This window comes from Molothrus ater, chromosome 10, assembly GCF_012460135.2.
Source record: "Molothrus ater isolate BHLD 08-10-18 breed brown headed cowbird chromosome 10, BPBGC_Mater_1.1, whole genome shotgun sequence".
NCBI lineage: Eukaryota > Metazoa > Chordata > Aves > Passeriformes > Icteridae > Molothrus > Molothrus ater.
This window is the reverse complement of record NC_050487.2, coordinates 24898933-24916781: the sequence shown is the minus strand read 5'-3', so window position 1 is coordinate 24916781 and position 17849 is coordinate 24898933. Positions and strand designations below refer to the sequence as shown.

The 17849-nt window shown below is 49.0% G+C and overlaps 1 protein-coding gene across 1 annotated transcript in view; it reads left to right on the top strand.

Moving 5' to 3' along the window:
- Nucleotides 1–611: 611 nt before the first annotated feature.
- MME (membrane metalloendopeptidase) overlaps nucleotides 612–17849 on the top strand; it is a 34620-nt gene continuing 17382 nt past the window's right edge. The window contains exons 1-9 of the mRNA XM_036389189.2: nucleotides 612–692; nucleotides 4185–4354; nucleotides 6084–6119; nucleotides 9761–9922; nucleotides 11983–12063; nucleotides 12744–12839; nucleotides 12941–13059; nucleotides 13771–13836; nucleotides 16373–16507. Of these exons, the coding sequence (XP_036245082.1) occupies nucleotides 4195–4354; nucleotides 6084–6119; nucleotides 9761–9922; nucleotides 11983–12063; nucleotides 12744–12839; nucleotides 12941–13059; nucleotides 13771–13836; nucleotides 16373–16507 (855 nt within the window). The 5' untranslated portion in view covers nucleotides 612–692; nucleotides 4185–4194. The remainder of the gene's footprint in view (nucleotides 693–4184; nucleotides 4355–6083; nucleotides 6120–9760; nucleotides 9923–11982; nucleotides 12064–12743; nucleotides 12840–12940; nucleotides 13060–13770; nucleotides 13837–16372; nucleotides 16508–17849) is intronic.

The window sequence follows — 17849 nt, the reverse complement described above, 5'->3', positions numbered from 1 at the left end:
CGTATGCGACTGCATTAATTTGACAAAGGCGATGAGTGTGCATGGAAGCAGGCACGGAGCCGCAGGCATGCAGCCGCTAACCTTCCCTCGCATCCCCTCCCTCCTTCCCCCGAACGGCCCGGGGGGAACCGGGACGCGGGCAGGTGCAGAGGCCGCTGCAGCGGGCCCGGCGGAGCCTTGGCGAGGAGCACGGCGCCTCACGGGGCGGGGGGGCTGTTTGTTTGTTTCCTGCCCCATCGCGTTTTTATGATCGCCAAGAGGAAGAAGCCTTCAGGTCAGCCGGAGAACTGCTGGCCCGGCGGCCGGCGGACAAGGGCTCCTTTGATCGGCGGCGAGCGGGCAGCGGGGAGCGCCCGGGCTCGGATGTCCCGGCCGTGCGGGAGCCCCGCGGCGCCGCCGCTGCCCGCGGGCGCTGAGCGCCGCCAGCCTGAGCCGAGCCCGAGCCGGAGCCGAGCCTGAGCCCGAGCCCCAGCCCGAGCCCGAGTCTGTGCCCGAGCCCCAGCTCCAGCCCCAGCCCCAGCCCCAGCCCCAGCCCCAGCCCCAGCCCCAGCCCCAGCCCCAGCCGGCGCCGCCTCCCCGCGGGCCCCGCGGGCGCGGACCCGCCGGCTCGGGGCGTCCCCGCCGCCTCCGCCCGGCGCCGCCCGGGGATGTGCGAGGCGGCCCCGCGGCCGGAGCCCTGCGAGCACCAGCGGGTGAGTGCGGGACGGGGCTGCGGGAGCGGGGCGGCACGGACGGACGGACGGACGGACGGACGGGGCTCCGCGCGGCTCCGCAAGCCGGGAGCTGGCAGCCGGCAGCCGGGACGCTGGGGCTGGGGCCCGGCTCGGCCGGGGGTCGCACCCCGGGAGCAGCGCCCCGAGCCACTCTCGGGGGGCCGGGACCGGCCCGGGCAGCGGCTGCGGCACAGCCGAGCGCCCTCCCCGCCCAGGGCGGCCCGGCCCGGCCTTAGGCGCCTCCCCGGGGGCCGGAGCCGCGCTCCGAGTGCTCCGGGGATGTGCAGAGCTCTGGGGATGTGCAGGGTTCCGGGGCTGCGCCCGGGTTCCGGGGCTGTGCAGAGCTCCTGGGATGTGCAGAGCTCCGGGGATCCGCAGGGTTCTGGGGCTGTGCCCTGCTCCGGGATGTGCAGGGTTCCGGGATGTGCCTGGCTCCAGAGCTATGCCCGGCTCCAGAGCTATGCCCGGCTCCGAGGCTGTGCCGGGCTCCGAGGCTGTGCCGGGCTCCGGGGCTGTGCCCTGCTCCGGGGATTGTTCCCTGCTCCGGGAATGTGCCCGGCTCCGGGGCTGTGCAGGGCTCCGGGGCTATGCCCGGCTCCGGGGCTGTGCAGGGCTCCCGGGATGCGCTGGGCTCCGGGGACTGTTCCCTGCTCCGGGGCTGTGCCGGGCTCCGGGGCTGTACCGGGCTCCCGGGCTGTACCGGGCTCCGGGGATTGTTCCCTGCTCCGGGGCTGTGCCCGGCTCCCGGGATGCGCTGGGCTCCGGGGATTGTTCCCTGCTCCGGGGCCGTGCCCGGCTCCGGGGCTGTGCCCGGCTCCCGGGATGCGCTGGGCTCCGCGCCGTTACCCTAAGAGCAGCAGCCGCCGCAGGCTGCCCGGCGATGCCCCGGCTGGCACGGGACAGGCTTGCACAAGTTAATGAAAACGCAGTAAAGTATTCCTGTGATGTGCTACATTTTCTGTGGAGGTGACGCTGGGAACTAAGTAAGCCACAGACCAATTTTAACTAACCCATCCCAAATCCAAAAGCTAATGAATTCATTAACTCCTTCTGCCATCTAGATCAGCATCTGGCGAAACATCTTCAGCCCTCTGTGGAGTCTAAGCTTTAGCAGGCAGAGCAGAGGGGATCACATAAGCACCAGGAGAAGTGTAAGAAAACCAGAATACCGAGGCTTGTATCTGCTTAAATTATTCCTACAGTTTCGCTGTGCTTGCAGTAGCACATAAAGCAGCTTCTACCTGGTGGTCGTTAATGCAGATGGGTTCAACTCTCCAAATAACTAGAAGTAAAAATTCGTCAGATGCCTTTAGACAGAGGAGCTCTCCTGCAGGAACAGAAAGATTAGCTCGCTTGGAAAAACGCAGATGACTGCAAAGAACACATTTACACATGAAAGGTGCAGTGCTTCCTGCTGCTCTATGGAACTGTATTTTCAGTGCTCAAAGTCACCACCAGAGTCAGGAGATAAGCATCATTGCTTCAGTGAGGCTCCAAGTGCTCAGAGGATTCCGGAGACTCGGCACTATTTAGTCCATATAAATAACTTTTCTTTTGCTGCTTAATATGACTGGAAGTGAGAAGGGGATAATGATTAATTTGCTTTTTTATTGCCTATGAACTTCTAGCCCATAGTTAATGCAGGGCAGATTTCTCACTCTTTTGCACATTTCAGTGGGATTTCAGTCCTGTGCCTCAGAGACCACTGCCTCATTTGACCAAAAATCCTGTTCTTCAGAGAAAAACAGCAGCTGATGAGGCACGTGAAAGTAGTCGTGCTGGTCCCTGTAGGTGCAGAAAGACAGAGGCTGGGAAGACCTCAGGATTCCAACCTCCTGAGCCATGGAAGAGCTGCAGTTCTGGCACTGCCAGTCACCTCCTGCAGCTTGAAGTCCCAGGAGCAGTGACAGAAGGGCAGATGAGACATGCAGAAATAAAATATCCTCTCATTTATGTAGAGGAACAGTGTGAGAATGTCCAGTGAGCCACCAAGATAGGTGTTGGTAAACTCATGCCACATGAAATCTCACATCTGTGGGATATTGGCCATCTTTAGTTTATTAATAAACATACACTTTAGGGACCTGTTTTTGCAGCAGAGGAGCCTCGTTCTAGGGGAGGTGGACATCAGAGGAAGGAAGAGATTATTGGAAACTAAGGAATGTGAATCAGGCAGAAAACTAAGGAAAATAATCAGGCAGGAGTCCAGTAGAAAAGCAAAGACTGGAGATCTGAGAGATTGCAGCAGTTTGAGGAGAGTTTGAGTTGGGATGAACACAGGGCAGCAATACAGCTAAGCCAGTTTAAAATAATGAAGTTCTGAGTCTTAGACTTGACTGGATGCAGAGCCTGAGAATGGTCCCTCACTGACTTCTGCAGAGGGAGAGGGTGTAAGGAAGGTTGGCCTTTGTGCGAGGGGTCTGGTGAATGTAGCGTTCCCATTATTTATCCCAGTGAAACTCTCATAATCTTTCTCATTGAATGGAAAGGGTGTGGACTGCCTGTGGATGCAAAGTGCCCCAGGAAATGCTGGCAGGGACTCCCATTGTGAAGTACTGAGAAATACATTGCTGTGTGTGTAGGGGTTGGAATCGCAGTTGGTGGAGGAAAGTCTGGCCCTGGATAAGTGGGAGCAGGTGAAGGGAGGGCCCAGAGCTGCCACCACAGCACTGCAAAGGTGGCCCAGTTCCCTCTGAAGGGCAAGAGGAGGAGGAGGAGGAGGATCTCCAGCGCTGCTGCAAGGGCTGCACGAGTGAGCGGGAGCTGCTGCCAGCGGCGTTGCGTGACTCCTGAGAGCGGGGCTCTAACCTCCAAAGACAGCCCTGCTCACAGCTCTTTAAAAATTGCTGTGAACACTCACTGTCTTCAGCGTGAGTTTGACAGGCTCCCAGCAGAGCCTGATTTTTTTTCCTATTTTTAGAGCCAGCTGTAAAGCTGTAGTCAAGAACTGCTTACATAATATTTTAGAAGTGACAGCGAAGCACAATGGCATATTTTGACCTTTGGCATTAGATAAGTAATTGGCAGGTTAAGTTAATTTTTATTCAAGCAAAGACACTTGCTTTTTACTGCTTGTGAACTCCTGTACCTTCACACAAGATTAAACTCCACGGGTACATTTTAAAAATAGGTTTTGGTTTGCTGGCCTTCCTTTTCTGTGTGGTGTGAAGGAAGCTCCTCCACGTGAAGGAACTCCACTCCTGCTCTCCATCCATGACACAAAGTGCATGGTACGTGAGTGTGAGTGTGAGTGAGTGTGTGTGTGTGTGTGTGTGTGTGTGTGCACGGGCCTGGCAGAGGGCAGGATTCTTCATTTCCTGACTGACAGCCCAGTAGTATTACAAACAATTGGAAAATTCACCTAGAAAACACCTTTGTTGTGTGCAGTTGAGGAGCCGGTTTCGAGCCTGTGACTCAGGGTAAGCGCTCAGTGAATATTCCTAATTCACTCAGTGAATATTTCTCTTCCAGACACTGGGTTATGGGCAAGTCAGAAAGCCAGATGGATATAACTGAAATGAATACTCCAAAACCAAAGAAGAAACTGGGATGGAGTGGCCTGGAAATAGGGCTGGCTGTGGTGGTGCTGCTGCTGGCCATCGTGGCCATCACCATGATTGTCCTGTACGCCACGTACGACGGTGAGTGCACGGGGCTGCCTGGGAGCAGGGGTACAGGCAGTGAGGAAAGGGCTGGGATGGCTGAAATGTAAAGCTGCTGTACCTGGGAGCACAGCTACAGGCAAGGGAATGGGCTGGGATGGCTGAAATGTAAAGCTGCTCTACCTGGGAGCACAGGTACAGGCAAGGGAATGGGCTGGGATGGCTGAAATGTAAAGCTGCTCTACCTGGGAGCAGGGGTACAGGCAGGGGGAAGGTTTGGGATGCTGGAGGTACAGGCAGTGAGGAAAGGGATGGGATGCTGGCTGAAATGTAAAGCTGCTGTACCTGGGAGCAGGGGTACAGCAAGGGAATGGGCTGGGATGGCTGAAATGTAAAGCTGCTGTACCTGGGAGCAGGGGTACAGGCAGGGGGAAGGGTTAGGATGCTGGAGGTACAGGCAGTGAGGAAAGGGATGGGATGGCTGAAATGTAAAGCTGCTGTACACAGGGCTGCCTGGGAGCACAGGTACAGGCAGGGGGAAGGTTTGGGATGCTGGAGGTACAGGCAGTGAGGAAAGGGATGGGATGCTGGAGGTACAGGTAGTGGGAAGGACTGGGATGCTGGCTGAAATGTAAAGCTGCTGTACACAGGGCTGCCTGGGAGCACGGGTACAGGCAGGGGGAAGGTTTGGGATGCTGGAGGTACAGGCAGTGAGGAAAGGGCTGGGATGGCTGAAATGTAAAGCTGCATCCACATGGCTTGTTGCTGGAAAAACTCAGAAACTGCCTCTTTCCAACTGGGACTCGGTAGATTCGTTTGTTCATGCAAAGTTGTGGTAAACACAAACCATCTGCTTGCTCTGACTTAGGAATACTTCTGTTTGTAATTAATGCTTCAGTAAGCAACGATCCCAACAAAGAACAACATTGCTGAAGAAAACCAAACTCCAGGGCTCCCTTTGTGTTCCTATTTTTTCCTTTTTCAGGCTCTTGCAGCAAGGACTCTCAGTGAGTGTAGTCATCCTGAGAGGTTTTGTGCTTCAGTAGCCAGAGCAAAATAATTTCATTCGGAGGAAATACATTGGTAATTTTTGGGAAAGATAATACAGAGAAGCTAAAATTTCCATCTAGGATCAAACTAGAATTTTTCCTTATATTGGAATTAAGTGGTTTTTTTTTTTTTTAATTTTGAAGTACCTAACAGTTGTGCTTAAGCTTTTTATTGAAGTATAGTTCAATTACGGGCTGGAAAAATACCATTATGGGGGAAAAAAGAAAGTTTTCTTTTCAAAGTCTCAAATGGAAATATTTTCATATTCCTGAATCCTGTATTTTGTTCAGAAGACTTCAGAGTGAATGTCTCAGAATTTTCATATAATTCCTTGAAAATCCTTTTGTCATTGTAAAGCATTGCTAATTTCAAACTGGCTTTGTCATTCTCTCCAGTCCTTGAGCTATTTTTCTCTAAATTGCTTCTCTGTTATAAAAATAGTATTTTGCCCACCTCCAATTGATGGGTCATTTTCCTCTGATGACTACAAAAATTCCACATGATGAGTGACTAGCACTGAATGACCCTAAAGGGTTGAAGATGATGATATTTTTAGAGCCTGATCCTATAAATATTCCCTTACTGACTGTAAGGTGTCCATTCATATTATCTTACTGTACACTGCAATTAAATTGACTGTCAATGGAAATATCTACAGTAGATTTTATTATATTGACATTGAGTAAATAATTAAGAATATGATTGTATTCTCTTTTAGATGGCATTTGCAAGACACCAGACTGTATCAAATCAGGTAAGAATGAAAATACATATGTTTTAAATCAATTTATGTGGTTTTAAACAAAATTGCTACCACGGAATTCTCCCACCTAACTGCAGACAAGTATGGCACATGGGAGCGTGGGTCTGTTACCCCACATGATTTTCTTGGCATAGTCCTTCTGCAAAAGTAAACTCTCGTGCTATGATATTGTCAATCTTACAGAGTCCTCCTCCATGTCCAAGAGATTCTGCCTGTTATAGTCTGACAAGCTGCTTCATCCTTCAGTAACAAGGGCAGCTGTTAAAGAATCCCAGGAACAGAGCACCATGGAGGCTCCCAAAGGTGCTGATTCACAGACACCTTTTAGACCTGCAGATAGCGCAGAGCCAGCACAGCAAAGTCAGTTTATTGGTGTCCTCACTTCCATGGGACTGCTGGCTGCAGGTGCTGTTTGAGCAGCTCGGTCTGCAGGGCAGGCCCCAGGGCAGCCCCTCGTGCCAGGAGCTGCCCAGTGCCATCAGGGTCATTTCAGGTTATGTAAGGTTTGTTATTTCCATCGCTGTCTGTTCACTCCACTTCCAAGGTGCTCCTCTCCCAGCATGAAAGCTCAGGCTGTGGTTGGGAAAATGATCCAATTAGCTCTCTAGCAGATTGTTTTTAATCTCTGATGATGCTCATTTTCAGCTGAATACACATTGCTACAGGGGAGTTCAGACAGACTATGGGATGGTGAATGAACTCCAAAAGGAAAAGCAGGAAAAGTTTGGAGAAATGAGGCACAATGTAGCAAGAAGTGCCTGAAATAATTAATCAGAACAATTTTGCTCTTTTATGATTCTGTTAAATGCTTTAACAGCATTTACCCACTGGAAGGGATAAAGTGAAGATACTGACAGAGTTGATTGTTCATTTTGAGAGAAGAGCAAATAAATGACCAGAGGAAAAAAAAAAAAAAAGTAGTAAAATAAATAATGAACAAATAACAAAGAAAAAATATAATGAGAATTCATTGGTTATACCCAGGGTAAATACCAGTAACTGCATGGCACTGTCATCCATGGATTTGTGAGGCCACTGCAGTGTGGCACAGGAAGATACAATGCAGTTTGTACATTTGAGCATTTTTTGGATAAGCTGAGACACTCTGATGACTTCCCTGAGCTCAGGCAGCACAGCCTGATGGAACAGGCTGGGATTTTGGTCTCAGTTTTTTTTGGTCTCTCTTTCTTACCTAGGTAAGCATATTGTTTTCTCCTGAATCCTTCCCAGGTCACTGGTTGCTTTGCCAGCTCATATTTCTTTATTTGTAAGCTATTAAAGCAACAACTGGCAATCAGGAGTACTACAGTGAGATTAATCATTACTAGTAGATGATATGAAGCTCTACATTCTCGGTGCCAGGTAGGAACTGAGTAAACAAGTGACAGTAGGAACAAAGCCTAACTCTGGTTTGTCACAGCAACACTGAGCACTGATGAAGAGTACACTGTGTATTACCTGTATTTGTATAGGTATAAATCCACCTGGCTTAGAGATAAAATAATAAAATATTCGTAACATAATCGATTATAATATCATTAAAAATAATTGATTATAATGTATCTGTGGTGTCAGCCAAATAATGAATGGTTATCTTGGGGCTCAGGTGTGCAAGTAGCACTCTTGGGGAGAGTATTCTGCATGGTCATACTTACTGTGTGTACTTCACAGGCAGCCCTAAATGAAAGACCACAGTGCCCACAGCTGAGCCCTTCCTGGTACTTTTGCAGTATTTAGGCTTTAGGTTCTGATCAAATTGGATAGCTGATATTGGCTGGGCTGGACACTGCAGCAGGAGAGCTATGGGAGATGATTATTTCTGTGTGGCACATTGGATTACCCAGGAGCTGACTCCAAGCAGAGCAACCTGACTGCACAGTTCAAGCCAGGTTTGATATTACACTGTTAATGATTCCTCAGATTTAAGCAAGACATGGCCTTCTCCTGGCTTTTGTTGTGAGGTTTTTCCCAAAGGACAAGTCCGTGGATAAGGGCCATCTTCTCCTGGTGTCAGAAGATGTTTCTGTCCTGCTGTTACTGTTTGGCAGGGCTGGGTGCCCACTCCTGGCTGGGAAAGTCTGTGCTGCTGGACTGACACATGCCAAGGGCATCCAAGGGACAGGGATGCCCTTCAGGGGCTGCCTCAGCCTGGCAGAGAGATCAGAGGGATGCCCTTAAAACAGGAGATGGCAGGAACAGTTACAACCTTCCTCTTTCACAGCAAATTGGTGGAGTTAGGACAGGAATAAACTGCAGCATTCAAAACACTCCCCTTCCCCGAACTGAAACAGGGAAAAAGGACAGAAACCAGCACCGGAGCTTCCACAATCCCCGAGCACTTGGGGCTGCAGCAAGTGTCACAGTTAGTAAGAACATGACTGAATTTCCCAGTCTCTGGCTGTTGGCGTGATCCTGTGTCCCTTCAAATAGAAGTCACCCTGAAGCCATTGACTTCAGAAAGGAAACCATCACTAGGAGGCTTTGCATCTATTTCCACAGTGGGTTTTATGCTACAGAAGCAGTCTGAGGTTGAAAACGCACCTGTCCATGGCTATTTCCATCTTGCAGGAGCTGGAACATTGTAAAACCATCAGATGTTGGCCTAGAATGTAACACTCCTGAGCCAACAGAAAAATGGGGCAGGCAAACCAACACAAACACCACAGACTGTGTCTCCATTTCCACCAGCACAAGAGACATGGAAAATATTGAAAGTACTGGAAAAATAACTATAAATATTTGACTTGCCCATGTGGAGGAATGAACACTTGAAATCACAAGCCTCATAATTTACTAAAAATAATGTCAGAAAAATGGGAAGAATATTCAGTATCCTGGGAAATTCAGAGGTATCCCTAGCTCCTGCCTGACTCCCAAGATCTCCCTTTTCTGTGACAGACTCTGTTCTGACACACTGGTGGTAGAAGCAGTCTGGGTGGGATAGGAATAGGTACAGGGAGAAGCCCAGGGGGTTTATGGGCAGCAGCTGGGAAGCTGCCATCAAGGAGTTGGATTTCACTGAGAATCCCTGTCACGACTGGTCAGTGACTGGCCAGTCTTGGACAAGCCACTCCAGGGAGTCAAAGGGATAGCAAGAGGCAGGATCAGCTCTAGAGTAAAACGGGGAGCAGGTCTAATAATGAGTGTGGCTTCCAGAAGGCATTAATAGAAAAACCTTTCCTGACAAGAACTGAAATAGTCCAACAAAGCCAGTATTTGATTGAAATAGACAGGATTGAATTGAGTCTAAATCATACTTAATGACCAAAATTACATTACAGTGAATAATTAACCTGTGCTATGCCTTGTGCTTTTCATGTCCCTTTTCACCACGTTTCAGTACAAAGAAGGCCAGGTGAAGGGTAAATGAAACATCCTACATTTTATTTAGAAGCGAGTGACCACTCACAGGGAGCAGGAACTTCTGTCAGTTTACCACCAGTAAACACAGCCAACTGGAAACTGTGGAAGTGTGGTCAGCACAGGAATAGCAATTCCTTGTTCGCCGCTGAGAACTTTGTTTGCTCTAGAACACCCAAGTACGCTTGAGCCTATCCTGAACTGAGTACATTTATGACCTCCCTGCTGAGAGACAAGGTGCAGTGTGTGCAAAATGTGTCTGTGTGCTGCAGCTGCCAGGATCCTGGAGAACATGGACCCCAGTGCCAGACCCTGCCAGGACTTCTACCAGTACGCGTGCGGGGGGTGGCTCAAGAGGAACGTCATCCCCGAGACCAGCTCCCGTTATAGCAACTTTGACATTTTGAGAGACGAACTAGAAGTTGTTCTAAAAGGTCAGTGCAGTTTGGGGACTAAATAAAGTTTCTGCTTGGCCTTACGTGTTATCCCAAGAAGTTGTAGTTTTCTAGCAAAGCTAAAAATACTACCAGATACTTCAGGTTTTTTGTGTTTGCTTCAGGACAAATCTACCCCAAAGTGTTTGAGGGCTCTGGGAGTGTGCTGCTGTGTCTGACACTGGAGCAGAGCAGACCTGAGCAGACCTGCCCTTGCTGCTATCTGCAGATAAGACCAGCTGCAGTCCCCACCCTGAGCCTGCCCAGCGACAGCACCTGGCAGGTGAAGGAGGAGGAGGAGGAGGAGGGAGCGGTCTGTCTGTGTCCACATCAGCTGAAAAGCTGCAAGCTGCTCTCTGGCAGCCCATGCCCTGCCTATCTGTGTTCCATCAGAAAGCCCAAAGAGCAGGGAAGCTATTTCCCTACCTGCCATATCAACAGTATCAAATTCTTCACCATCCCTTTTTTCAGGTGAAAATAACAGAGTCCAAGAAGGCAGTCTGTACTCATGTAACACTCTCCAGCCCATTCTCTCCAGGCTAAATATCCTTTTTGTTTTTACTTTGCCTGTCTCCTGGTTTTGCCAGCCGTGTCTTCACACAATAGCCTGGTTGCTTAAAACCTGTCCCTGAGGAGTCAGAGCATTGTATTTCACCCAGGGATCCTAGAGAGTTATCTACTGGCTCTGTTCCACATCCCAGCACAGACTGCAGCCACTGCAGGGCCCTTCACCTGCAGAGCTTTCCCCTCAGCTGAAGGGCAGAGCCTCCCTGGGCTGGGCACAGAGCTCTCCTGGCCCAGCCCTGCTCCTCAGAGCCTGCCAGCATGGAGCAGAGTGACCATGATAGAGCAGAGTGACCATGACAGAGCAGGAGTGACCAGCACAGAGCAGGAGTGACCATGGCAGAGCAGGAGTGACCATGGCAGAGCAGGAGTGACCATGACAGAGCAGCAATGACCATGACACAGCAGGAGTGACCATGGCAGAGCAGGAGTGACCACGAGAGAGCAGGAGTGACCATGGCAGAGCAGGAGTGACCAGCACAGAGCAGGAGTGACCATGGCAGAGCAGGAGTGACCATGGCAGCGCAGGAGTGACCAGCACAGAGCAGGAGTGACCAGCACAGAGCAGAGTGACCATGGCAGAGCAGGAGTGACCATGGCAGAGCAGGAGTGACCAGCACAGAGCAGGAGTGACCATGGCAGAGCAGGAGTGACCATGGCAGAGCAGGAGTGACCAGCACAGAGCAGGAGTGACCAGCACAGAGCAGAGTGACCATGGCAGAGCAGGAATGACCAGCACAGAGCAGGAGTGACCATGGCAGAGCAGGAGTGACCATGGCAGAGCAGGAGTGACCACGAGAGAGCAGGAGTGACCATGGCAGAGCAGGAATGACCAGCACAGAGCAGAGTGACCATAACACAGCAGGAGTGACCATGACAGAGCAGGAGTGACCATGACAGAGCAGCAATGACCATGACACAGCAGGAGTGACCATAACACAGCAGGAGTGACCATGATAGAGCAGGAGTGACCATGACACAGCAGGAGTGACCATGGCAGAGCAGGAGTGACCATGGCAGAGCAGGAATGACCAGCACAGAGCAGGAGTGACCATGACACAGCAGGAGTGACCATGGCAGCGCAGGAGTGACCACGAGAGAGCAGGAGTGACCATGACAGAGCAGGAGTGACCATGGCACAGCAGGAGTGACCATGACACAGCAGCAGTGACCATGACAGAGCAGCAATGACCATGGCAGAGCAGCAATGACCATGACAGAGCAGGAGTGACCATGGCAGAGCAGGAGTGACCATGGCACAGCAGGAGTGACCATGACACAGCAGCAGTGACCATGACAGAGCAGGAGTGACCATGACAGAGCAACAATGACCATGGCAGAGCAGGAGTGACCATGACAGAGCAGCAATGACCATGACAGAGCAGGAGTGACCATGACAGAGCAGCAATGGCCATGGCAGAGCAGCAATGACCATGGCAGAGCAGGAGTGACCATGGCAGAGCAGCAGTGACCATGACTCACTGTGTGTGTTTCAGATGTCCTCGACACCCCCAGCACCAACGATATCCCAGCAGTGCAGAAGGCAAAAACCCTCTACAGGTCCTGCATAAATGAAAGTAAGTGTCCCCTGAGGCCATTGCCGACAGGATACCCCAGCAGCACCCAAAGGGTGCCTCAGGCAGCTGCACCCGTGTCCCATTCTGTGCATCCTTTCTCAGATAATATCCTGTGTGAAAACTGAAATGTGTCTATTCTGTCGAGCCCAGTCAGAATGCCAGCAGTAACACTGGTGTTGTACCTCCTGCTTTACTACCTTAGGTGTTTTAGGCAACTCTTCATTTACTAATTTGCTGCAGATACATAAACTCAAAGCCTTTCAGTTAAATGGGAGTTGACTTCTTTTGTAGAAGCTAGCAGGGATGAAGTGAAAGCTACCTGGCACACCAGGCTCTGCCACTGGAACAAAGAGCAGTAAAACAGTTTGCAGTGCTTCCTAAATCATATCTTTATAGTTTCTGTAATAGTATGAATACTTTTCAAAACTATTATTTCAAGCTATCTTCAGAGAGAAAAGAAGAAAGTACTTCAATGCCATGGTCTCATATGCTGTCTGTGACTGGAACATTTTTACATTAAATGTTAAGGCACAGTCATACATCACAGCAAACTGCTGCTGTGGCGATGGGGGAAACTGTTCTCAGCTTCATTTTTCTGAACTCATTATAATATATGTGATAATATAGAACATTTGTGGGGCTTAAAATGTCATGGTAACTCATTTTGTCTTTTCCAAAAGCTGCTATTGATCTCCGAGGTGGAAGTCCTCTAATTAGTTTATTGCCAAATGTGTCTGAGTGGCCTGTAGCAACAACTAACTGGGATGATTCCTATGGTGAGATAACCTGTGCTTATTTCCTTTTTGTTAAAATATCTGAATTATTTAATTTATTGCTTACTAAAAATACAGACTGACTATACCTTCCGTTTGCTTAGGTACTGCTTGGACAGCTGAGACAGCTATTGCACAGCTCAACTCCAGATATGGAAAAAAGGTCCTTATTAATTTTTTTGTTGGCACAGACGATAAAAATTCCACAGCACATATCATTCACGTAAGTCTGCCTGGGTGCCATGGCCTTTTGATCACAAAACTGCAGCAAATAACTGGAAGCACAGACATAAAAGCTAGCAAGGAGAAATATCAGTGATCCGAATTTGACCCGAGTACTTTGTAGATGAATTTGTGAGTTAATGTGGTTTTCAGCTGAGACTCTGGGTTTCACAGCTCCCTGTCTGCTCTCCCAGCTGACAGCTTTGTTCTGTGTGCTCCTCCAGTGTCACTGCCAGTGAGACAGGAATGGCAGAGACAGAAAGGTCATCTCTGAAACCTGAACATGCAGACAGGGCAGGACCTGCACTGCTGGGATGCAGCAGTCAGGGCAGCAAGGGCCAATCTCTCCTGCCAGGGGTGGGTGGGCCCTCACGTGCAGGGATTCCAGAGATGCAGGAGCTGCCTGGCTTGTCTCTGGGCTGTTCTGTCACCTGTGGCTCACCTGTTGTCACACTGGCTGCCAGTGCCTTGCAGTGCTCAGCAACAGGAGAAGAAAAGATTGAAAAGAAAAAACAAAGAGCTTAACAAGAATTAAAATAGTTGGGCAAGGTGGGCAATTGAAAAAGGTGGGCAACAAGAAGAGAGAGGAATGCCACTGTGGCCAGAAAATAATCTGTCCAGTGAAGCATCAGCACCTGTAGTTACCCAAAGAAGAGTGCAGGGCTCTGCCATTTCCCCTTGAGCACTTCTGGGTTTTTCTTTGCCTTTACAGATCGACCAGCCTGGGCTGGGGCTGCCTTCCCGGGACTACTACGAGTGCACTGGGGCATACCAAGAGGTGAGGGGCAGCTGGCACACCCCTGGGGACAGTGCTCCTGTTTCAGCCTCTATTTTCAAGGCAGCTCCTTGACGTTTTAAGACCCTTTGGAAGGAGATAAAACATGAAACAAATAAGCTTTGTTACAGAGCGTCACAGCTTCACAGCTGGATCAAGAGCTATCCCCTGGCTGTCAGAGTTGTATTTAGGCAGAATACAAGTGGCCATGAGCAGCCCTGTTGTGTCACTGCAGAAAGGAGGTCACTTCTGAGCTGTGACCGACTGGCAGCAGCTGCTGCAGGTGAACTTCCACCAGGAATAGGCTTGGGAAGAAAGACAGAACACTCAGAACCAAAGAGACACTTTGCTGCATGAAAGATCTGAAAAGATCACAGTCTCCTGCCCCAACTGCTGAGCACAAACACAGCAGCAAAAGGATGTGATAGCACAGAAATGGCTCAGATACCTGAAACCTTGCATGGTCTCCTTTAATTCGTGTTTGCTCATTACTTCTGTGGGTCTCATTAACCTGTTAGCACTGACACTGTATCCCTGTTGCTAATCTTGGATGAGCTGTAAGTCCTTGAGAGCTCATGGCTGTCTGTGCTGAAGTCATGGAGCTGAAACTGCTACCACAGTGACCTTTAATTAACCACATTCCTTCTGTGTAATTAAATGCAGGAGCAATGAGAAAGTGTACAGGCCATTTGGGCTTTGTAGGTATTTTGCTGATGTGCCAACAGTTAATAGTGATTACATTTAATTACAGATCACATGCTCATTAAGACAATCATTGCCATCTGAACTGCCCAGTTCCATGTGAGATGGCCTTTAGGAGCTGACTCACATTGCACAGTCTGTGCCTTCCATGTGTTGTGTTAACTGAGAGACCATTCCTGTCCTCTGACCTACCTGAGTATCAGCTCGGCACTGCTGGAAAGTGGAGGAGGCAATACTGCTGGAAAACAGCTTTATCACGGCAGGCAGGTTCCCAGTGTCCCAGTGCATTGCTCCACGCAGAGCTGTTCCCTCCCAGCCCCGCTCTCCTGCTCCTGGCTCTGCTTCCTGCTCTTATTCCACTGCAGGAGCTGCACACAGCAAAACCGTCCCTGCCTCCTCTGCCCCAGCAGCACTGCCCGCCCCAGAGCCACAGCTGGAACCTGCCAATGAGATCATTTCAAAATCTTTTTCTCTTGTAAGATACAGGATGGCTCTGCTCACACAGGAGGGATTCCAATGCCTTAAGTTTCCACTGAAAGTGCTGAGCTATTTATACAGTCCAGATGAAATTAGCTGACTTAGTTCTTTGCTACCTGACTTCAGAGCTGCACTTAGCAGAAAAATAAAGTCACTGATTGGTACCTAAAAATCACGGGTTTGAGGTAATAGCTATATTGAATTTCACGATGGCTGGTATGCACTGTCTTTTGTGACTTGTTGTAGCTGTCCGTGGTTTCATGGGCTTTTCTATTTCTGAAGTGATCTCTCCTGCTTGTAACTGGCCCTGGGAGTTGAGCCCTTTGGGCAGCTGAGCCCTGTCCCTGTCCCTGTCCCTGCTGGCAGCCCCAGGTGGGCACAGCCCCAGGTGGGCACAGCCCCAGGTGGGCACAGCCTGGCAGGGAAGGTGCCCAGGAGGGGACAGGGAACGATTGCTCACATGCAGCACTCATTACAGAGGTGTGTCCCCTGCCTTAGGAGCTGAATGTACCAAAATACTCCTATCAGTAAAGCTGATGACATGCACACCTTATTAATCCTAGCTTTAATCACTGCTTTGGTAGGTTACGTTGCATAAAACAGATTTATTATTTGATAGCTGATCCAGCACTGTGCATGGCTTTTTATTTGCATTGAAAAGGAATATTGAAAACAGCATTTCTGTTGATAAAAAATGAGTGTGGCTTACAAATGAGGAACTAGAATTACAGATAATAATGGAATTACAATAAAAGTTCCATAAAATATAATGATACCTTAAGATATTTGGCTGTGTGGCATTTCAGAGAATTTGCTGCTGTATTTACATTCTTATCATTACTGAACTCTTTAATGTTAGATTTCATATAAATTGTCTGTAGTATACCTAACTTTGCATACAGCAATGTGAGTTCTAGCTGTTCCAAGAAGCACTGGGGGAGGTTCACAGCTTCTGGGAGAGCTTTTCCCACAAAGCAAATTCCCTCGGTTTATGTTCCTGGGAACACAGCTCTTTGGAAATGGTATTTTTGGAAGTTGTAATTAAAGTGAGCTAGAAAAAACACGGGTGACGGTTTAAATATGGACATACAAATGTCTCATTCTAAATAATGAAAACAGTGCAGTCATTGGGAGTGTTCAGCTTTGAACAGTGCTCCAGTTACCCAGCAGTGCTCCATCAGGGAATGCTCACAGTTAATTTCTAGTTGTGACCTAAGAGTATTTCTGATAAAATTGACCTGTTTAAATAAGGAATGAAGAACTGTAGTTCATAAAAATGAAGGTGAAATCTTGAAGATAATCAAGGTGTGCTCTCCTTGGAAGAGTTTTGTCTTTAAACTGTTCCTGTTTTTTCCTGCAGGCATGTTCTGCCTATGTTGATTTCATGACTTCTGTAGCTAAACTAATCCGACAAGAAAGAAATATTTCTGTCAATGAGAGCGACATTTCTGCACAAATGAGAAGAGTTATGGAGCTGGAGAAAGAGATTGCCAATGTAAGAAAAACTTCTTTAAACTATCCTTGAAATAACTGGCTTTTTTCATAATGCCAAAGAGAGCTGACTGTGCAGTGAGTGGTTAACCTCCTTGCTGCTGCTGTTTCGTGGGAGTAGAAATGCACAGAGCCTGTTACACCTGAAGGAACAGCTGTGTCCTGGGAGGAGCCAGGGAAAGTATTTGAGGCAGCTGTTTCCCAAACAACAAAATGTTTTATCCTGATCTGCTCACAGAACCTGCAAGAGCAGAGAGAGACAGACTTGGGGCTTGGTTAATGTGGTTTAGAGCGTGAGTTTTGGGAGATGCTTCGAACAGTGGGGCCTCTCCTCCCTTTGTCCCGTTTCCCTGTGGGCTGTTTGGATCCCAGAGCAGCAGATTCCCAGCCCTTGGCCTGCTGTGAGCACAAAGTCATGTTTGTGCTGCACAAGCTGCTCCACAATGCTGATTGTTCCAAGGGCATTTTTTACCAAACACTGTTCTCCCTTAAAAGAAAAGGGCAAAGGAAAAATAATATCATTAATTTGACTTAGGAGGAATAGTGAGGGATTGAATGTGCATGGAGAAAACCAAAGGCATTCATGAGCAAAGCGTGGCTTATTATTATTAAGCATTGCAGCAGGACCTGAAGCTGAGGGTGACCATGAAACAGGCTGAATACATATTTTATAGCTTCAGTTATTTTTGAGGTTACACTGATAGTAAGGTCACATACTTGGGAAAAGCATTTATATAAACTAAAGCCATCTGATTTGGATTGTCTTCATTTTCGTGAGAAACACACCTCTGGGCCTGGATCAGAAATGGGCAGTTATTATCAAAAAGGGAATTCACTGAAGAAAGGCTTTAAAGAGGAGTATGAGGGGAACTCATGCCTGCAATGTCCCTGCAGCAGTTGCTGCTGGTGGGGCCCAGCTGGTGCTGGGGAAGCTGCCACTGCCTGGGATTTTAACCTTTCATCCAAAACTCAGCATCAGCCTCAACGTGACTGAAGAGAGCTGGCATTGTGCTCTTGGGAGTTTGTTTAAAAAACACAGAAAAAAACCCACTGAATGCACAATAGAATAGGAAAGAGGAAGTGGAAGAGAAGGATGAAAGGAGGCTTGGCATAACTGATTTTCCAAAGCACTTGAAAAGGGTAAAATCTGCTGCTGTGGATGCAGATGTTGAACTACTCAGCAGTGCAAAGTGCCCGTGCCCAGAGCAGCACAGAGCTGGGTGAGCTGGGGCTGAGCCTCCCCAGCAGTGCTGTGGGTCACAAAGAACACACAGGGCAGCAGCGCACCCTGAGCGAACCAAAACTCCGGGGAACTCACTAATACACTCAGTAATCTTCTCCTGATT